Source organism: Fistularia commersonii, chromosome 21, assembly GCF_037954325.1.
Source record: "Fistularia commersonii isolate RoL2024-O1a breed Wild chromosome 21, RoL_Fcom_v1.0, whole genome shotgun sequence".
In the NCBI taxonomy this organism is placed as follows: Eukaryota; Metazoa; Chordata; class Actinopteri; order Syngnathiformes; family Fistulariidae; genus Fistularia; species Fistularia commersonii.
Genome location: NC_141304.1, coordinates 4,369,178 through 4,388,084, shown reverse-complemented (window position 1 = coordinate 4,388,084; position 18,907 = coordinate 4,369,178). Strand labels below are relative to the sequence as shown.

The 18,907-nt window shown below is 45.2% G+C and overlaps 1 protein-coding gene across 1 annotated transcript in view; it reads left to right on the top strand.

Annotated features, from left to right (window-relative positions):
• The first annotated feature begins 870 nt into the window (after window positions 1–870).
• Window positions 871–18,907, top strand: part of cfap57 (cilia and flagella associated protein 57) — a 25,270-nt gene continuing 7,233 nt past the window's right edge. Inside the window, exons 1-11 of the mRNA XM_086168932.1 lie at window positions 871–1,024; window positions 7,180–7,493; window positions 8,086–8,333; window positions 8,521–8,686; window positions 8,753–8,953; window positions 9,069–9,226; window positions 14,273–14,438; window positions 14,521–14,634; window positions 14,707–14,919; window positions 15,585–15,758; window positions 18,535–18,696. Coding sequence (XP_086025058.1) covers window positions 871–1,024; window positions 7,180–7,493; window positions 8,086–8,333; window positions 8,521–8,686; window positions 8,753–8,953; window positions 9,069–9,226; window positions 14,273–14,438; window positions 14,521–14,634; window positions 14,707–14,919; window positions 15,585–15,758; window positions 18,535–18,696 — 2,070 coding nt within the window. The remainder of the gene's footprint in view (window positions 1,025–7,179; window positions 7,494–8,085; window positions 8,334–8,520; window positions 8,687–8,752; window positions 8,954–9,068; window positions 9,227–14,272; window positions 14,439–14,520; window positions 14,635–14,706; window positions 14,920–15,584; window positions 15,759–18,534; window positions 18,697–18,907) is intronic.

Here is an 18,907-nt window from a genome sequence, read left to right as displayed (position 1 = left end):
TACATGACAAAATGACAATTCAATGTAATGATATTATTGAGTTACTGCTTCAAGATTTTAAATACCCCAAACCAAAAAAGAAGAAACCATCGCTTGTTGTTAGAGCGATCATTGACTTAGAAGACCGTTACCAGGACAACGCCTAACAAGTTTTCAGATTCTCGCGATACTTCCACTTTTTCTCAGCAATTTGACACTACAGAGAGTCAGAGGGGTCGTCGATTTTGTTTTGCTGGAATCAACACACTGAAACAGTGTGTTCGAAAGATTCGTTCATTGGATTAAACAGTATCATAACAGTCCCCATTAAAACATGCAAATTTAAAGATAGCTAAGTAGTTTGCCAGACGCTTCAGTTCACGAGTGGGATTCCATCTGGACCCAGAGAAAATTAGCTAAAAAATATAGTTCCAACCAACATAAATGCCCATCCAATTTGATATTGAGATCATCTCAACAAAATGTCAGTGTATTCCAGCTGGGTGAATGTTTGTTAATCTTCAGAAAGCTATAATCCTACATTATGAAGTGACACTTAAAGGGTAGGTGGTACAATGGAAGTAACCAAGTCAGTACTTTCTTTAAAGTGAAAAGCGTGTACATTTGGAAGCCTTGGTGCAAGAGGCAGGCTCATGATGTTACAAGGGGTGCGCCAAAAATTTGTGGTAGGCAGCATGTATGCTCTCAAAACCCAGCAGGTTCATTTTGTCGAAGTGAAGTGATTCGGTTCCGTCGGTTCATTGTAACTGATTGTCAATGTGAGGTGTTCGTTCGCGATTCTAACAACCACGTAGTCCCTTGGTCACACGCAAACAGACCGTCTTCTTTGTACGTGACAGTCGTTGTTATTTTGTGAAATATTCAAAAAAAATGCCTTTAGTCATTCAACCTCAATTCCTGTTTGGACTACGGACCGGTGTTACCAACAATTTGTTTTTCATGGACGAGCGGACGGTTGTGTTTCCCTGTGGAAACAACTGTGTATGTTATAACACCGACACCAAGAGTCAGAGGTTCATACCGGGTGAGTAGATGCTTCACTGTCAGTGCAGATGTGTATTACGAACCTTATGGAAGAATAGAATATAATATATAGAATATATATACAAGGTTACATACCCCTGTTATCTCCCACCTATTTGAATGTATGTCATTTTCCTTTCGGCTACTCCTCAGGATTCGCCCCAAAGTATTTCCTCCATCTAACCCTATTCTCTGTATCCTCTTCGCTCATAGAAAATAATTGATTTCCTCGTTCACTACAGTCATGATTGGTCCTCTCGTACGTCTCTTGTCTGAGAGTTCGAAAACTCACCTATTTATATATACATATACACACACGCGCGCTATATACAGGCGATATATACTGGGTTGGGAGAATATGTGGGCGGAACTTTCATGCCCTCAGTTTGTTTGCTTATAACTGTTCTAATTCACCAAAAGGTGTTGCTTTTGTGCAGATACAGACTAATAATCTTTATTCTCTCACACCAACAACCACTATGTCCTCTTTGACAACATCCACAAATCTCCTCTGCAGCCGTCCTCTACGCCTCCTGCCTGACAGTTCAATCCCCAGCTTCCTTCTACCAGCACATTCACTATTCCTCTGTACATGTCTAAACCATCTCAGTCTGGCCTCTCTTAATTTGTCAACTAAACCAGGCCTGGCCAACCTGTGGCTCCCAAGCCACATTACGTTCATGTCGATTTTTGTATTTGTGTGTTTTGTTTTGTTTTTTTTTTGCAGTGCGCGGAGAACACTGGAGCGGCACGTGATTGCACAAGTAAAAAACACACAAACACAAAAGTCGACATGAACGTAAGAGCCCCATGCGACTCAGGAGCCCCAGGTTGGCCAGGCCTGAACTAAACATTTAACATGTGTGGTCCCTCTGATGGGGTTATTCCTTCTGTCACTCCTTAGAAACCTTAGAAACACCACTCACAGTAATGTCACAAAGAAACAATTGTTATTAAAGGAGAATCTCTCAATGAGGGAAGGTCATCAAAACAATAACTTGAAGAAACTGAACTCAACATGTAGTATTTACTTAACAATCTCTAAACACAAACTGCAGAAGAAACTACTCAAAAAAACCACATAATCTGCAAAAGAGAGATGAAATTCTGATGTTCCCCAACTGGACACTTTCTTCCTTTGTTGCATCATGAGATCATATCCATGAAAGGCACTGACAGGATTGGAGACAAGGGACAATCTTGGAAGAGTCCAACACCCACAGGGGCTGTGTTTGACTTTGTGGTGAGAATGCAGACATAACTCGCATTTTTACCATACTGGGACCTAATGGCTTGTCCCATTACCTGTTAGTCCCTCTGTACCCCCCAAAGATTTCCTCAGGGAACACGGTTGTGTGCTTTGTACAATTCCTTAAACTGCGATAATTGGAGCACATCTCCCAGTACTAATTTCTATTTCTATTACTATACCATACCGGATCGGTCGTGGACCAGGTTAAGAACGACCACCATTGGTACTGATGACCTACAGGGTACTAATGGAAATTGGGCTACTGTGGGTCGAAGAACAAGAACAAGAAGAGGAGGAGGAGTGCGTGTTTGGAAGCAGAGAGAGAGGAGGAAAGGAAAGAGTCTGGGACTGAGAGTAGGGACTTTGAATATTGGGCCTATGACAGGAAAAGGTAGAGAGTTGGTCGACATGATGCAGAGAAGGAAGGTGGATATACTGTGTGTCCAAGAGACCAAGTGGAAAGGTAGTAAGGCTAGAAGCTTAGGAGCAGGCTTTAAGTTGTACTATTATGGTACTGACAAGAAGAGAAATGGAGTAGGAGTTATCTTGAAGGAGGAGTTCGTAAGGAACGTCCTAGAGGTGAAAAGAATGTCAGATAGACTTATGAGTCTGAAATTGGAAATTGAAGGTGTGATACTCAATGTTGTTAGTGGCTATGCCCCGCAGGTGGGATGTGAATCTGAAGAGAAGGAGAACTTCTGGAATGAGAAGGATGAAGTGATGCAGAATATTCCTAGAAATGAGAGAGTGGTAATTGGTGCAGACTTCATTGGACATGTTGGTTAAGGCAATAGAGGGGATAAAGAAGTGATGGGCAGATTTGGTATCCAGGATAGGAATGCAGAGGGACAGATGGTGGTAGATTTTGCAAAAAGGATGGAAATGGCTGTAGTGAATACCTTTTTCTAGAAAAAACGGGAACATAGGGTAACTTATAAGAGCGGAGGTAGGAGCACGCAGGTAGACTACATCTTGTATAGATGAGGTAACCTGAAAGAGATCAGTGACTGCAAAGTAGTTGTAGGTGAGAGTGTAGCCAGACAGCATAGGATGGTGGTTTGTAGGATGACTCTGGTGACAAGGAAGATGAAGAGGACAAAGGCAGAGCAGAGGACAAAATGGTGGAAGCTGAGAAGGGAGGAGTGTTGCATGGTTTTCAGGGAGGAGTTGAAAAAGGGTCTGGGTGGTCAGGGTGAGCTTCCAGATGATTGGACAACAACAGCTAGTGTTATCAGGGAGACAGTTAGAAGAATACTTGGTATGTCATCTGGAAGGAAAGTAGATAAGGAGACTTGGTGGTGGAATGAGGAAGTGCAGGAGTATATACAGAGAAAGCGGTTAGCAAAGAAGAAGTGGGATACTGAGAGGACTGAAGAGAACAGACAGGAGTTCAGGGAGATGCGGTGAAAGGTAAAGATAGAGGTAGCAAAGGCAAAACAAAGGGCGTATGATGACTTGTATGCTCGGTTGGATAGTAAGGAGGGTGAGAATGATCTATACAGGTTGGCAAAACAGAGAGATTAAGATGGAAAGGATGTACAACAGGTCCGGGTGATTAAGGACAGAGAGGGAAATGTATTGACAGATGCTAGAAGAGTAATGGGAAGATGGAGAGCTGATGAATGTGGAAAATGAAAGAGAGGCAAGGGTAGAAGAGGTGACTGTTGTAGACCACAAAGTAGCACAAATTAGTAAAAGTGAAGTAAGGAAGGCATTGAAGAGGATGAAGAGTGGAAAAGCAGTTGGTCCTTATGATATACCTGTGGAAGTGTGGAATTGTTTAGGAGAGGCAGCGGTAGATTTTCTGACTAGATTATTTAACAGGATCTTAGAGAGTGAGAAGATGCCTGAAGAATGGAGACAAAGTGTGATGGTGCCTATTTTTAAGAATAAAGGGGATGTGCAGAATTGTGGCAACTATAGAGGGATAAAGTTGATGAGCCATACAATGAAGTTATGGGAAAGAGTAGCGGAAACTAGACTGAGAGCAGAAGTTAGCATTCGTGAACAGCAGTGTTGCTTCATGCCTAGGAAGAGTACTACAGATGCAGTATTTGCGTTGAGAATGCTAATAGAAAAGTATAGAGAAGGCCAGAGGGAGCTGCATTGTGTTTTTGTAGACCTAGAAAAGGCATATGACAGGGTGCCAAGAGAGGAGCTCTGGTATTGCATGAGGAAGTCTGGAGTGGCAGAGAGGTATGTTAGACTGGTGCAGGACATGTATGCTAGCTGTGAGACACTGGTACGGTGTGCTGTAGGGGTAACAGAGAAGTTCAAGGTGGAGGTGGGACTCCGTCAGGGATCAGCTCTGAGCCCCTTCTTGTTCGCAATGGTGATGGATAGGCTGACAGATGAGGTTAGACAGGTATCCCCATGGACCATGATGTTTGCGGATAACATTGTGATCTGTAGTGAGAGCAGAAAACAGGTAGAGGAAAATCTTGAGGTGGAGGTATGCTCTGGAAAGGATAGGAATGAAAGTTAGTCGCAGCAAGACAGAATATATGTGTGTGAATGAGAGGAACTCAGGTGGAACAGTGAGGCTACAGGGAGTGGAGATCAAGAAGCTGGAGGATTTCAGGTACTTAGGGTCAACAGTCCAGCGCAACGGAGAGTGTGGAAAAGAGGTGAAGAGACGGGTCCAAGCAGGTTGGAATGGTTGGAGAAAAGTGTCAGGGGTACTATGTGATAGAAGACGTTCAGCCAGAATAAAAGGAAAGGTGTACAAGACAGTGGTGAGACCAGCGATGATGTATGGATTAGAAACTGTTACAATGACCAAAAGTACAGCAGGCAGAACTAGAGGTTGCAGAGATGAAAATGTTGAGGTTTTCTTTGGGAGTGACCAGGATGGAGAGAATCAGGAATGAGTCTATCAGAGGGACGGCACATGTTCGATGTTTTGGAGAGAAGGTCATAGAAGCCAGACTGAGATGGTTCAGTCACGTACAGAGGAAGGATAGTGAATATATTGGTAGACGGATGCTGGAGTTGGAGCTGCCAGGCAAGAGGTCTCGAGGAAGACCAAAGAGAAGATTTATGGACGTCGTGAGAGAGGATATGAAGGTAGTTGGTGTGAGAGAGGAAGATACAGAGAATAGGGTAAGATGGAGAAAGTTGACTCGCTGTGGCGACCCCTGATGGGAAAAGCAGAAAGAAGAAGATCTCCCAGTACTTATTTCTAAGAATAGAGACCAGCACACTGGTCATCCAATTCACAGGCACTGCACCCACACCCCATGCAACATTGCAAAGATGTGTCAACCAAGAGCTTTTTAATTACCTCAAGGACCTCTGCCATAGAGTGGGATAAGCCTCCCAAGTCTTCAGGCTATGCCAGCTCTACAGACAACATACTGATTGTGTCTACAAGCTCTTCAAAGTGCTCTTTCCACCACCCAAAAATACTGGCACAGGCAGGTACCCTCCGATGCTGAACAGCCATGGTCAGTCCCTACATTCCATTCCTGAGTTGCAGAAGTGTTTTTTCAATGCCAAATGAGAGTCCTGCTCCATCGTCACCCCATTGTCTTCCAGCGAGGTAGAAGCTGTGTGGCCCTTGTGGTTCTTAGGTACCCAATCTGTTGTGTCTTTCAAAGTCTTCCTTCTTGAGCCTGACAGCTTACTTCATTATCGAGTCCCAGGACTGCCACCTTGACAGGCACAGATAGCTGTCCCGCCACCTCTTCAATGGAAGCTTTGAACACAACATGCAAATAGGACATATAGATGAGCTCTTTCGGAGGTGGTAGTTCAATATCTCTCTGACAGGGTCCTCTAGATCCACCAGGTGGTGATCAGTTGACAGCCCCGCCCCTCGCTTCACCTGAGTGTCCAAACCTCATTACATCAGATTCGGAGATACAACAACAAAGTTGCTCATCAGTCTTTGGTCTAAGGTGCTCTCATACCAGATACACCTATGAGTTACCGTATGTTCATAATGATGTTTGCTATTGCCATTACATGACTAGCACAAATTCCAGTAACAAACACCACTTTAGTTCATATCAGGAAGGCCATTTATCCTCCACATGGATATTAAAGTCCCCCTGCAGAACCTGGAGTTTCAAGGTTGATTTTTCTTGAGGGCGCCGCCCAGGGAGTTCAAGAAGGGCAGATACTCAGCTGCTATTTCTCGCATAGCGCTATACAATGGCAAAACAGTCGCAAGACTTCAACCTTCTTATTCACCTGGGAGAACTACAACAATGCAGCACTGAGTCTGGGACTTGAGAACATTCCCATACCTACCCGGTCCTCTCATGTCGATCAACTCGAGAGAAATAAGTCCCTCTATGGGAATTTGGTTCCAGGGCCCTTTGAGTGCATGGAGGTGAGCCCACCTATATAGCTGCTACCACTACCTGTCCTAACTAAGGCTCCTTCCCACCAGATAGTTGTTGTTTATGTCCTAAGAGCCAGTTTGCTATACTGGGGATTGGCATGATTAAGTGTTCACCTGCATCCAGCACCTAGTCTGCGACACACTGACCCCAATTCTTGTCATAGCAACTCCCTGTCCCTCCTTTGTGCTTTGCCGAGTTCGGGCCTCATGGACAGAGGCACCAGTGAGCTCCCCTCCACGCCCTGGCTTCAAAGGGCTGCCACAGTTTTGCTTTTTCAGGCGAGTTGCTGCCGTTTTGATATTGTTTTGTCATTGGGGTGTTCTTGAATCACTCTTAGTCCGGTCCCTACAGTGACATCATATGGTTTTGGATGACCCTACCAGGAGCTATGCTCCCAACAACATAGCTCCCAGAATTACAAGGCCACACAGACCCCTCCACTGTTAAAGTAGGAGTTCATGGAGGGCTGCATGCATTTGCTGAAATAATAATTTTTAAAAAGAAACATCTGCTGTCCAGTCTAATTTCCTTAATTTGAGTTTTTTGTTACTGCAGGCTCACCAGTAAGCCGGGGTATAGTCGCTATGGCTATTAGCTCCAACTTGCAATATCTGGCAGTGTCTGAGTGTGGAGAGAAGCCTGCCATAACTGTGTTAGACCTGCAGCAAAAGCAGAACTTTATGAAGAGGGTTCTGACTACCAGAGACACGCATGTGGAGGAGTTTATTTGCATGGCATTCTCGCCAGATACCAAGTACCTTATAGGACAAACAGGTGCTCCAGAATGGAACATGATACTCTGGCTTTGGGAGAAACAGAAAGTCTTGGGCACAATTAGGACCACCAACCCAAATAATCCTGTTACCCAGGTAAGTCTTCATTTTGTGTTCTGTAAATTCTGTGGCTATAGGCAAAGCTAGTACCAAAACAGTTAAACATTAATCATGACTTTAGGAGGTATTTAGACTTAAATTAAAAACAATTCCAAACCAAAATGAATTTTTTCTTAATCTTAAAAAGTAAGTTATTATTAAAAATGCAGCTGTAACAAATTGCATTGATTCAAGTTCCACACAGTGTCTAACTAATTAGCTTTTTGGCACAAAACGAATAATTAGTTTTTAATGTGTGTGTTTGAATGAAAACTGTAGGAAGTCAATATGAGAAAGACATTTTTCTCTCCCAAGACCCCATGATTGATAGTATTACAAGATGATGGTTGTTTTCAGCTATATGTTACGGCAAATGTAGGCAATGTATATCAGTATGGAATGTTTTTTGACACAGATTTCTTGAGATACATTAATTCTATGCACTCTTCTCTTTTCATTAAATCCTGGAAAACAGACAATTTTCACAAAAGCCTGGAATGTCCCATCTTTGTAAAAACATCGAGATCCAAAATGCTAAAGATTCAGGTCGTCATTACTGTTTTACTATAATTTCTATGATTTCCCATAGGTGAGCTTCAACCCGTTTAATAACACACACCTCTCTGTGAGTGGAAATGGTGTTTTCAAACTCTTCTGCTACTCAAAGGGCACCCTGAATCAAAGTAGCCTCCCCAAGGTTGAGTCCATGAACTTTCTCTGTCATGCCTGGGTGGGCCCTAATCGTGTGATTGTAGGTACAGACGTCGGAAGACTGCTGGTACTTGAGTCTGGAGACTTTAAGTCAGAGATTGAAAGTTCACTGGAGCAACCTGACAGGTCAGACCTTGGGCCATGTGGATCCTGTGTCAATAAGTTTGATGATCTACTATTCAGAGGTTTCTTGTACAGTCTGAAAAATGGAGGTGTTGCTTTGATGTCATTATTTGAAATGCAGCCTTTCGTATTAGTGATGCTAGTCTAACTTTGTTAGTAAGCCAATGACCTTTCCAATTTCTCTTCCAAGACAAGCAGAGGTTGAAGGCACTGATATGAACAAGAGTGACGCTGTGTCTCGCATCACAGCCATTGTTGCCTACTCTAAGGGCTTTGCCTGCTCCAGGGGCCTCAGTGTTGTCTGTCTTTATGAGAAGACATGGGAGGATGGTTACAGAAAGACACGAGAGATTAGGGTAAAGATTTTTTTTTCTCAGCTAAATGCAGGCTTACACAAGTTACCAACTCACCATATCTGTCAGATCCCTGCAGATTATTTTGGCGATGAGTCAAGTTCAGAGGTCGGCCAGGAAATCAGCACCATTTGCTTTAGTCCGTCAGAGGAGACCCTAGCCATCAGCACAAATCGAGGACAGCTGTATAGTGTATGCCTGGCTGTTGTGGACGTCAAAAAGGTGGTACAGATACACAACACAGACCGCTTGTTTTACATGACTTTTCACATATTTCACTTTTGTGTTAATTTTCTATTTTCCTTTCCTTTCATGTGATGGAGCTTGATTTGTTCTGGAATTACAGTATTGGTCCATGTAGCTATAATGGGTTGTCTGGTTTGACTATATTGTATTTCACCAGGTGGAACAGCTCCATTTTCAGATCCTGTCCCAGTCCTTTCACTCACAGGCCATCTCAGGCTTGTCAGTGAGCTTGTGGAAGCCTCTTGTGGCCACCTGCTCTTTGGACCACTCAGTTCGCATCTGGAACTATGAGACTAAGTAAGAGATTTACAAGCTACTTTTTAAGTCAAGACATACATGCTTTATTACCTTGTCATGTTAACGACCTGGTGTTACAGTTTTAGCAATTTAAATCAACAGTTGCGCACAAAGGACAGTGTCAGTTGATAAAATTGAGAAGACTGTTTGCAAGAATGTCCAACACGTTTTCAAATCCCCTGTATGTGTCAAATTGAGGGATTTCCTGCAAAAAGGTTTGGGTCACGGGAGCAGCAGGTGGAGCAGTGAGGCCCAGACTCCCTCTCCCCCGCCATATGGTCAAGCCTCTAAGGAGGGACTCCAAGGCATTCCCAGGCCAGCCTCAAGACATCGTCTCTCCAGGGTGTCCTGGGTTTCCCCGTGCCCTCTTCCCAGATGACAATGCCTGGAATACCTCCCCTTGGAGGCGTCCAGGAGGCATCCTGACCAGATGCGCGAGCCACCTCATCTGACTCCTGTCTATGCGGAAGAGCAGCAATCCCAATTCAACCTCCTCCCAGACAATTCAACTTCTCACCCTAACTGTAAGGGAGAGTCTGGACACCCTGCAGAGAAAACTAATTTCTGCCGCTTGTATCCACAATCTCGTTCTTTGGTGAGGGTGGGAACGTAGATCGACCGGTAAATTGAGTTTCGCCTTCTGGCTCTAAACCTCTTCCCCACAACAGACTGTTACAGAGTCTGCATCACAGTTGGCTGCCTTCTCCAGATCCACAAAACACATGTAGACTGGTTGGGCAAACTCCCATGCCCCCTCGAGGATCCTGCCGGGGGTATAGAGCTGGTCCACTGTTCCAAGACCACGACGAAAACCACACTCTTGTCAGGGTTCACAGCTGATCCCCGTTGTAATCTGCGCCAGCTGCAGCAGATGCCGCTAATCAAGATCCCTATAAAGGGCAGCGGCACTCTCTGCCTGGTGCCGGGGGATTGCGGTCCTCACGGACTACTGTGGGGCCCTGCCACGACCCGGACCTTACCCCTGCTACGACCGGACCCCAGGTGTGACCTCTGTTCCCTTCCCGAGTCACGGCCGGGCCCAGTTGGCCGACGTGTCACGGCCGGGCCCGAGTCACGGCCGGGCCCAGTCGGCCGGCGTGACCTCTGTTCCCTTCCCGAGTCACGGCCGGGCCCAGTCGGCCGGCGTGACCTCTGTTCCCTTCCCGAGTCACGGCCGGGCCCAGTCGGCCGGCGTGACCTCTGTTCCCTCCCGCAACCCGTACTGTTGAGGCCCAGCCTCTGCCGTTCTGTCTGCAACTCGTCCTGTCTGCATCCCGTACTGTTCAGTCTGCCACCCTGCCTGGGGCCCGCCTCGTCTGCAACCCGTACTGTTGAGGCCCAGCCTCTGCAGTTCTGTCTGCGTCCCGTCCAGTCTGCGTCCCGTCCAGTCTGCAACCCGTTCTGTCACTTCAACCAAATAAAAGCGCTTTCCACCCATCTCTGTCCCGAAGTGTGGTTCCCTGCTCGAGTCCGCCCCAGCACAGCGTGACAACTCTTCCTGGATCCGAGGTTCAACGACCCGGTGGACCCTCTTCTCCAGTACCGCTGAATAGACCTTCCCAGGGAGGCTGAGGAGTGTGATTCCCCTGTAGTTGGAGCACACCCTCTGATCACCCATTTTAAAAGGGGGATCCCCACCCTGTTCCACCAGTCTAGCAGCACTGTCCCTGACATCCATGCAGTGCGGCAGAGGCCTGTCAACCACGACACCCCTACAGCATCTAGAGCCTTGAGGAACCTAGAGTGGACCTCGTCCACCCCCAGAGCCCCGCTCCTGAAGAGCTTTTTGACTGCTTCAGCAACTTAAGCCCCAGAAATTCGAGGGCGTTTGAATAGGATTAAGGAGGTCCTGGAAGCATACATGCCACCGGTTGACAATGTCTCAAGTTAAGGTCAGCACCCCGCTCCCACCCTACACAGTGTTGATGGAGCACTGCTTCTCTCTCCTGAGCCGCCAAATGGTAGACCAGAATCTCCTTGACGCCCACTGGAAGTTGTTCCCCATGGTCCCCCCATACTCCTGCCATGCCCCAGTTTTTGCCTCAGCAACCATCGAAGCAGCATTCCGTTTGGCCTGCCGGTACCTGTCTGCTGCCTCCGGAGTCCCACAGGCCAGAAAGGCCCGATAGGACTCCTTCTTCACTTTGATGGCATCTCTCACCACTGGGGTTCACCAGCGGGTTTGTTCCCACTGAGCCTTGCAGCCTGGGTGCTTTTGAAATGATATTCAAAAATATTACATTAGTTCATGTATTCAGTCCTTTCATTCACTTATTCTATATGGGAAATGTCAGGCCAGTCACATCGTTCCTTAATTCCCAAGAGATGCTGGTCTAGACTCCAGGCCAGATGAGGTATGTAATACCAGTTTGCCCCCTGCATACCTGAATGTTTTCAATTTGAGCAGCAACCCTTTTTGAACTTGGCAAGAGCATTCCCTGTTTTTCCTGTAGAATCTGTATTGATGATACTGACTTTCATCCTTATAATGTGATGAGACCTAAAATAAACACATCACTTGCAAAATGCATGAGCTCATAGACATACATAGGCAGTAAGACAACCAAAGACAATTTTTTTTGTGTTCCGCAAAAAGTGAGGTTAATATGTAAGATTTTTTTGCATTCCCACATTTTCTTCACATTTTTCTCATTTACTGTCTGTTTTCTGTCAATCTAGTGCTAAAAGCTGTATAAGGTCATTCATCGCAACAAAAGGTGCAAATGTTCTCACTGCAAAATTTTCTTCTGTATGCCAACTTTAGAGTAGGAAATCGCAACACAATTTTATACATTCAGCATTATATAACTGATACAAAGTTGGACCTCTAGTTGGTGTCTTTTGAACGATTGTGTGGGTTGGAAGATTTTCTAATACCTTAACAAAGGATTAAGATTATTTTTAGAATCAATAGAAAGAATATCCTTCTTCCAAAATCCCTGTGTAGTTGTCACGAGACGCTGGGCGGACTTGGGCAGGGAACCACACCACAGAGCAGAAATCTAGATCGAAAGCACTTTATTGCGTTGAAACGGCAGGTAGGGTGTCGCTGGTAAGCCCCTGGCCGCGAGACAGAGTTGCACAGGGCTGGGTCTCACCAGGACGGGTTGCAGAGGCAGGACAGGCCCCAGGCGGGATCAGAGGTTACACCGGCCGACTGGGTCCGGTCGTAACGAGGTAGGGGTCCGAGGTTACACCGGCCGACTGGGTCTGGTCCTAACGGGGTTGGGGTCCAGTCGTGGCAGGGCTCTGCAGTGGTCTGAGAGCCACAATCACCCGGCGACAGGCAGAGCGTGCTGCTGCCCTTTATAGGGATCTTGATTAGCGGCATCTGCTGCAGCTGGCACCGATTACAAATTGGGATCAGGTGTGAAACCCTGACAGTACCCCCCCCCCCCCAATGGGCACCTCACGGAGCCGGCCTGGGTGGGTGTGGTTCCCCGAATCCATGGTGGCTGGGGGATTCTGTCACGAGACGCTGGGCGGACTTGGGCAGGGAACCACACCAGAGCAGAAATCTAGATCGAAAGCACTTTATTGCATTGAAACGGCAGGTAGGGTGTCGCTGGTAAGCCCCTGGCCCCGAGACAGAGTTGCATAGGGCTGGGTCTCACCAGGACAGGTTGCAGAGGCAGGACAGGCCCCAGGCGGGGACGGGTTGCAGACGGTAAAGGTTGCAGACGGGACGGGTTGCAGACGGGACCAGAGTTTACACCAGCCAACTGGGTCCGGTCGTAATGAGGTAGGGGTCAGCGGTTACACCGGCCGACTGGGCCCGGTTGTGGCAGGGCTCTGCAGTGGTCTGAGAGCCACAATCCCCCAGCGCCAGGCATAGCGTGCCACTGCCCTTTATAGGGATCTTGATTAGAGGCATCTGCTGCAGCTGGCGCCGATTACAAATTGGGATCAGGTGTGAAACCCTGACAGTAGTGTGGACAAGGTCTTAGACCTCGCTTTTCTTTACCATTTCATCTTGCAAATGTCTCAAAAAACATAATATTTTATATCCCCAGGCTGGATTTAGGAGCAATGATTCAAGCTGACATGATCATCAAAAGAAACAATTAGAATTTCATTCCCTTTCACCTAACATTTTTTCCTCTTTGTAATGGTAGTCTACCATCTAGCTCTTAACATTTGGCATAAATCAAATCATTTTCAATGTCCAAAGACATTACAACTTCCCATTATCAGAGCAAAAAATTATGTAGCACCTCTGAAACTTGCTAAATTAACAACATATAAGCAATAAAATATCAACAACCATCATATTTTTTGACATAATTATCTTGGCTTGACTCCATAACCCACATTAGTGTACTTTTTTAGTGTACATTAGTGTATTTTTGTGTGTTTTGATTCAAGTTATACTTTCTATAAAATCAATAAGTCAATGTATTAATTCTGTAGGGATTCTCAGTCATCCAGGTAAAATTTAGATGCTTGTCAAAATCTTCTTCTGATGGCAACTGGACTTGATTTTGTTCCTTTGAAGATGATTCACCTGTCATTAGTTTCCTAATATTCAGAAAACTTCCTACAGTCCATTCAAACTGAAGAAGCCTCTTGGACAAGAGGTGAAACATCTTATAATAATAATAATAATGATTTATCCTTTATTAATCCATGTTGGGAAATTTGTTCTCTGAAATAAACCCATCATGGATGAACCATGAGCAGTAGTCTGCCATCCACCAACACCAGGGGCCTTGCTCAACAACACTTCGACACACTTGGAGCCGAGAATCAAACCAGTAATGTTCGATTCCAAAAACTATTGCTCTACCGCCTGCACCTCGCTGCCCCAAGGGAAGGAAATGAAGTCCAGTTGCCAAGAGAATAAGAGTTTAAAAAAATGTTAGATGTTTTTATATTTAAAAAAATAGTTTGAATGGTTGAAGTTCAGTCAACCAAATTTGTCAACTGCATCAATGATGAGCAGTTAACTACCTTCTGGGTGCTGATACTATATATTTGTGAAGATTAAACTGGTTAACAGTTTAAGCAGCTTGGATCAATTCTGCTCTGCATGTGAAATGTGTCCAGAGTATTGGAGCTGTGTAAAGAGTTCCAGGAGAATGTTAACAGTGTAGCCCTGCACCCTAATGGCCTCTTCATACTTGTGGGCTTTTCTGACAAACTCCAACTGATGACTCTGCTCTTGGATGACATTCACTCTCTTAAGGAATTTGACCTTCATAGCTGCAGAGAGGTAAGGACCATCAAATATGATGGATGATGATATATTTATCATTTCAAATAATCTTTCCCACTCTTTGTCTTTATAATCTCAGTGCGCATTTAGCAACGGTGGAAACTTGTTTGCAGCTGTCAGTGGAAATGTCATTCAGATCTACTCTGTCACCTCTTTTGAGAACATCTTTAATCTGAAGGGGCACAATGGAAAGGTGAATAACCATTGTTTAGATACCAATAGTCATTGTCATATAGCTAAATATGGTTCATTTCATTGTCTCTAGGTGCGTGGCATTGAGTGGAGCCAAGATGACAGTCAGTTGGTGTCCTGTGGGATGGATGGAGCAGTGTACGAGTGGAACATACAGACTGGCAAACGAGTGTCTGAGAGCATCCTCAAGTCATGCAGTTACACCGGCATTAACTACTCTGCAGACTGCAGGACTGTCCTGGCAGTTGGAACAGACCTCACATTGAAGGAGATCCAAGACAGTCAGGTCGGACTCCAGAAACAATCCACCTCAGAAATCTTGAATAATTCTGGAGTTATTCAGGAGTATTCTTTTTAATAGTCAAATTTTCTCTCATTGATAATGCTGACAAAAAAGATCCACAATGAGCCCCTTTGAATTTCCTCCTTCAATTGTTTGAGTCTACCAGGCAAACCTTATCTTATCTTATCTTATCTCATCTCATCTCATCTCATCTCATCTCATCTCATCTCATCTCATCTCATCTCATCTCATCTTATCTTATCTTATCTCAAACCATTTGTCTTCCTGCCACACCCCAATTAACACATTAAGCCCCCTTTGATCTAGTTTCTGCAAAACAACTCTTCCATTTACATAACAAGCTATCGCAACTTAGACCAGACCCCAACCCTGGTGGTTATATTTGAAAACTCCCCATAGTCCATCCGAAATGAGGAAACCTCTCGCATGTGAGGTGAAACATCTTCAAAAGAAGAAAATCAAGTCCAGCTCCCACAAGAAGTAGAATCATAATTACCCTCTGAAAAATTATGACTTGACCTGGGTGGCTGAAGAGTTCTACCAACTGGCAAAGTTGATTCCATGTAGTATGAAACACATCTTACTTCACATCTGGAGAACAATTCACCTAAAGTGTTGGATGTTAATTGGATAATCTGGATTTACAGATCCTGAGGGAGGTCCCTGTTAATGATGTGACTCACACTGCCATGGCAGTATCTCATTCAGGGAGAGTCATCTTCACTGGAACCTCCAGCGGTACTGTTATGGCCATTAAATATCCTTTACCTACTCAGAATGATTGGGTCACTTACCAGGCCCATTCTGGTCCTGTTACAAAGGTAAGTATATCAGCCTTTTGCATTAGATCTGAGTAACATTTAAACTTAAAAATTACTAATAATGAAAGACATGGGTTCTCCAACACACAGCACTGATACAGAGTTTTCAAATGTGTGTGTACCAATGGATAACTTCCTTGAAATGCATCGGTCAGATTCTTTTTTTGAGCATTTTGAGGCAGCACTTAGATCAGCAACAGCTATCCACTTCAGAGATTGTTGCAGGACCTGAAGAGTCTACTGAATGGAAGCCCAGTAAGGTGGAGACAGATGGGCTGCCATGGACAGACAGGACACTGGATGGCATGTACCAATGGAAACACCATGAAACCAGACAGCATGAAATCAGACTTAGAAAGTGTGAACTGAACGAATGCACTTAAACATTGATGGCTGCATAAAAGAAAGCCTTGATCAAAAGCTTGATAGAGGCACGGGTCTACCAAACCAGACAAGAGCTCAGGTGCAAGCTTTGTCAAAATGCCCCCATATTAGCAGGGTGCTGGCAGGGAAGGCAAACATGGATCATCATAAACAGCTGGCTTAGATCACACAAAGGAGCATCTGTTCTGATGGGGAGCTACAAGTACCAGGATCAAGGTGGAAGGCTCCTCCTGAGGTGATCAAAAATGACCTGGCTAAGATCCTGTGGGACAGTCCCAGAAGGACAAACTGGCAATGGAAATGGTTAACCAACTGAACATAGTTGTGGTGAACAAGAAGCAGGAGACAGCCATGGCAATGGATGTAGTGAGGTGTCAAGTGACAGCAACCTCAGGGAAAAAGAGCTCAAGAAGTAATGGTGAACATGTGGGGGCGTAAAGTGGTCCGAGTAGTCATCAGGTTACTTGGAGCAGGAACTCCGAAGCTGGAAGAATGGTTTCAGCTACTATTGTCTACTTGTCAGTGGGATTGACTCTCAAAGAAGAGGAGGAGGAGGAGAGGTGTCATGAATTGTGGAGGATGATAGAGGCCACTCCTCCAGGGAAGAAGCTGTTCCTTAGCATGTTCAGGATTTTATATTCCTTATTTTGTAACTCTCATTGCTCACTCTGGCTTCTGCAGAATTGACCTACTAGCAGATTACTGTATAACCTATAACCAAGCTGTGTGAGTGAGCACACTACAATACCATGGCAGGCAAAAATTTCCTAGCAGCCAAGGTTGTATGCCATAGACCAGCTTTGCTGTTGAGGACTGTAGATCCTCCTTGGAGATATTTCTGATTTCCAGCATGACTCATGGACGCCTGTCCACTCAGCCACTGTTCTTGAGACAGGCCTGTAGATCACCTGTTGATTATAAGTGGGATGTGGCCAGACTGGTTCTTGCTGAAGTCAACAAAGATCTCTTTTGTCTTATCCAGCTGTTTTCCTTGCACCAGTCAACCAGCTGCTCTACCTCCTTTCTGCAGACCAGGTCATCATTGTCCCTGATGAGGTTGACCATGGTTGTGTATTCTACAAAGTCACAATGTTGTTTGTGGCATGTCTAGGGACGCAGTTGTGAGTCATCAATTTGAACAGCAGAGTGCTGAGGACACAGCCCGAGGCAGACCTCAGAAGATATCCCTCGAGATGTTCTGTCCAGTCCAACCTACATTGACTGTGCTCAGTCGGTGAGAAAGTCTAGTAGCCAATTCCAGAGGGGGGCGCTGAAGCTCAGGGTCTCAGTTTCTGTACCAGGGGCTGTGGGATTATGGTGTTAAATCCTGAGCTGAAGGGGATGAGCAACATCCGCATGATTGCCCCTCTCTTATAGGTGTGCAAGAATCAGGTTTTAGAGTGGAGGAGATGGTGTCCTCAGTGCAATGGCTTGCCTGGGAGGAAAATTGGAATGGGTCAAATGTAGAAGGCAATCTTGAGATTATATGTTCCTTTACCAGCCTTTCAAAGCACCTCATCTTGATGGGAGTTAGTGCGATTGGTGAGTAGTCGTTGATAGAAGTGCCCTGGGGTTTTTTGGGCACTGAGATTATTCAGACTTGAAACAAGCTGGCTTGGTCCAGCGGTGTATTGAAATTGCCCATCATAACGCAAGCAAGCTGATCTGCACATTCTATGTTGTCAGGGCTCAGGGCTTTTCATGTGATCACCGTCCTCAGAGACTTCCGCACATCAGCTGTGCTCAGGCAGATTTAATGCCCCGGACATCCCAAAAAAGTTGTTTAATTCGTTGAAGAAGTCAGTGTCCGCTTCACCCATGGAAAGGGAGGCTTCTTTTGCGGTTGGTGATAGTCTGTATTCCTTTCCACATCTTGGTGGAGTAGGGGAAAAGGTCCTGGATTTTTTGATTGTAAGTGTGCTTTGCTAACCCAATAGCACAGTTCAAGTTGGTTCTCGCTATCCTTAGTGCATCCTTGTAGCCAGACTTTAAGGCTGTATTTTGTGCTACGAACATCCTTCGTATTTCAGCAGTAATCCAGAGTTTCTGAGTGGCTCAGACGATGATGCTTTTTCTGACACAGACATTTGCCAGGGAAGGCATTGTCTGGGAACATAGGATACAGCTGATCACAGTGTTTCATGGTGGAATGAAAGACAGTATCAGGTACAGTTGCTGTTAATAGCTGTCTCTACTAAAGAAGTATCAATGTAATAGAGAGTGATAAGGAGTAAAGTGGCATGGCTCCTAGTGTGTGTGTGTGTGTGCAGAGGACTCCCGGGCCGAAACGAGATGAAAGTCCAATGAGCCATTACTCACCGTACAATAAATTCATGGTTGTTTGTGCTATTTGTCTCAAGAAAAATAAAATGGGTGAACTGTTTGTCCTCAGATGGCAATCACATTTGACGATCGATTCCTGCTGACAGCTTCTGAAGACAGTAGCCTATGTATCTGGAAGATAACAGACAAGGACGGCAAAAGGCTCAAGAGCAAGAAGCAAATCATCCATGTGGAGGAGGTCCTAGTCACAAAAGAGGACCTGAAAGAGAAGGTGCCTTTATTCAACATAATTTGCATTTTTTTTTGTATTCGCTACACACCAAGCAAGAAAGTTCCTAATTTGATACTTTTTCAGGCCTTTTGTGTGGAGTGTGCATGTTCCTTCTGTGTTATTTGAGGGCTCTAAATTGCCTGTAAATTAGAGTAAATGGTTCTGTGTGTCTATGTGTGGCCCTTTGGTCGACTGGCAACCAGATGTACCA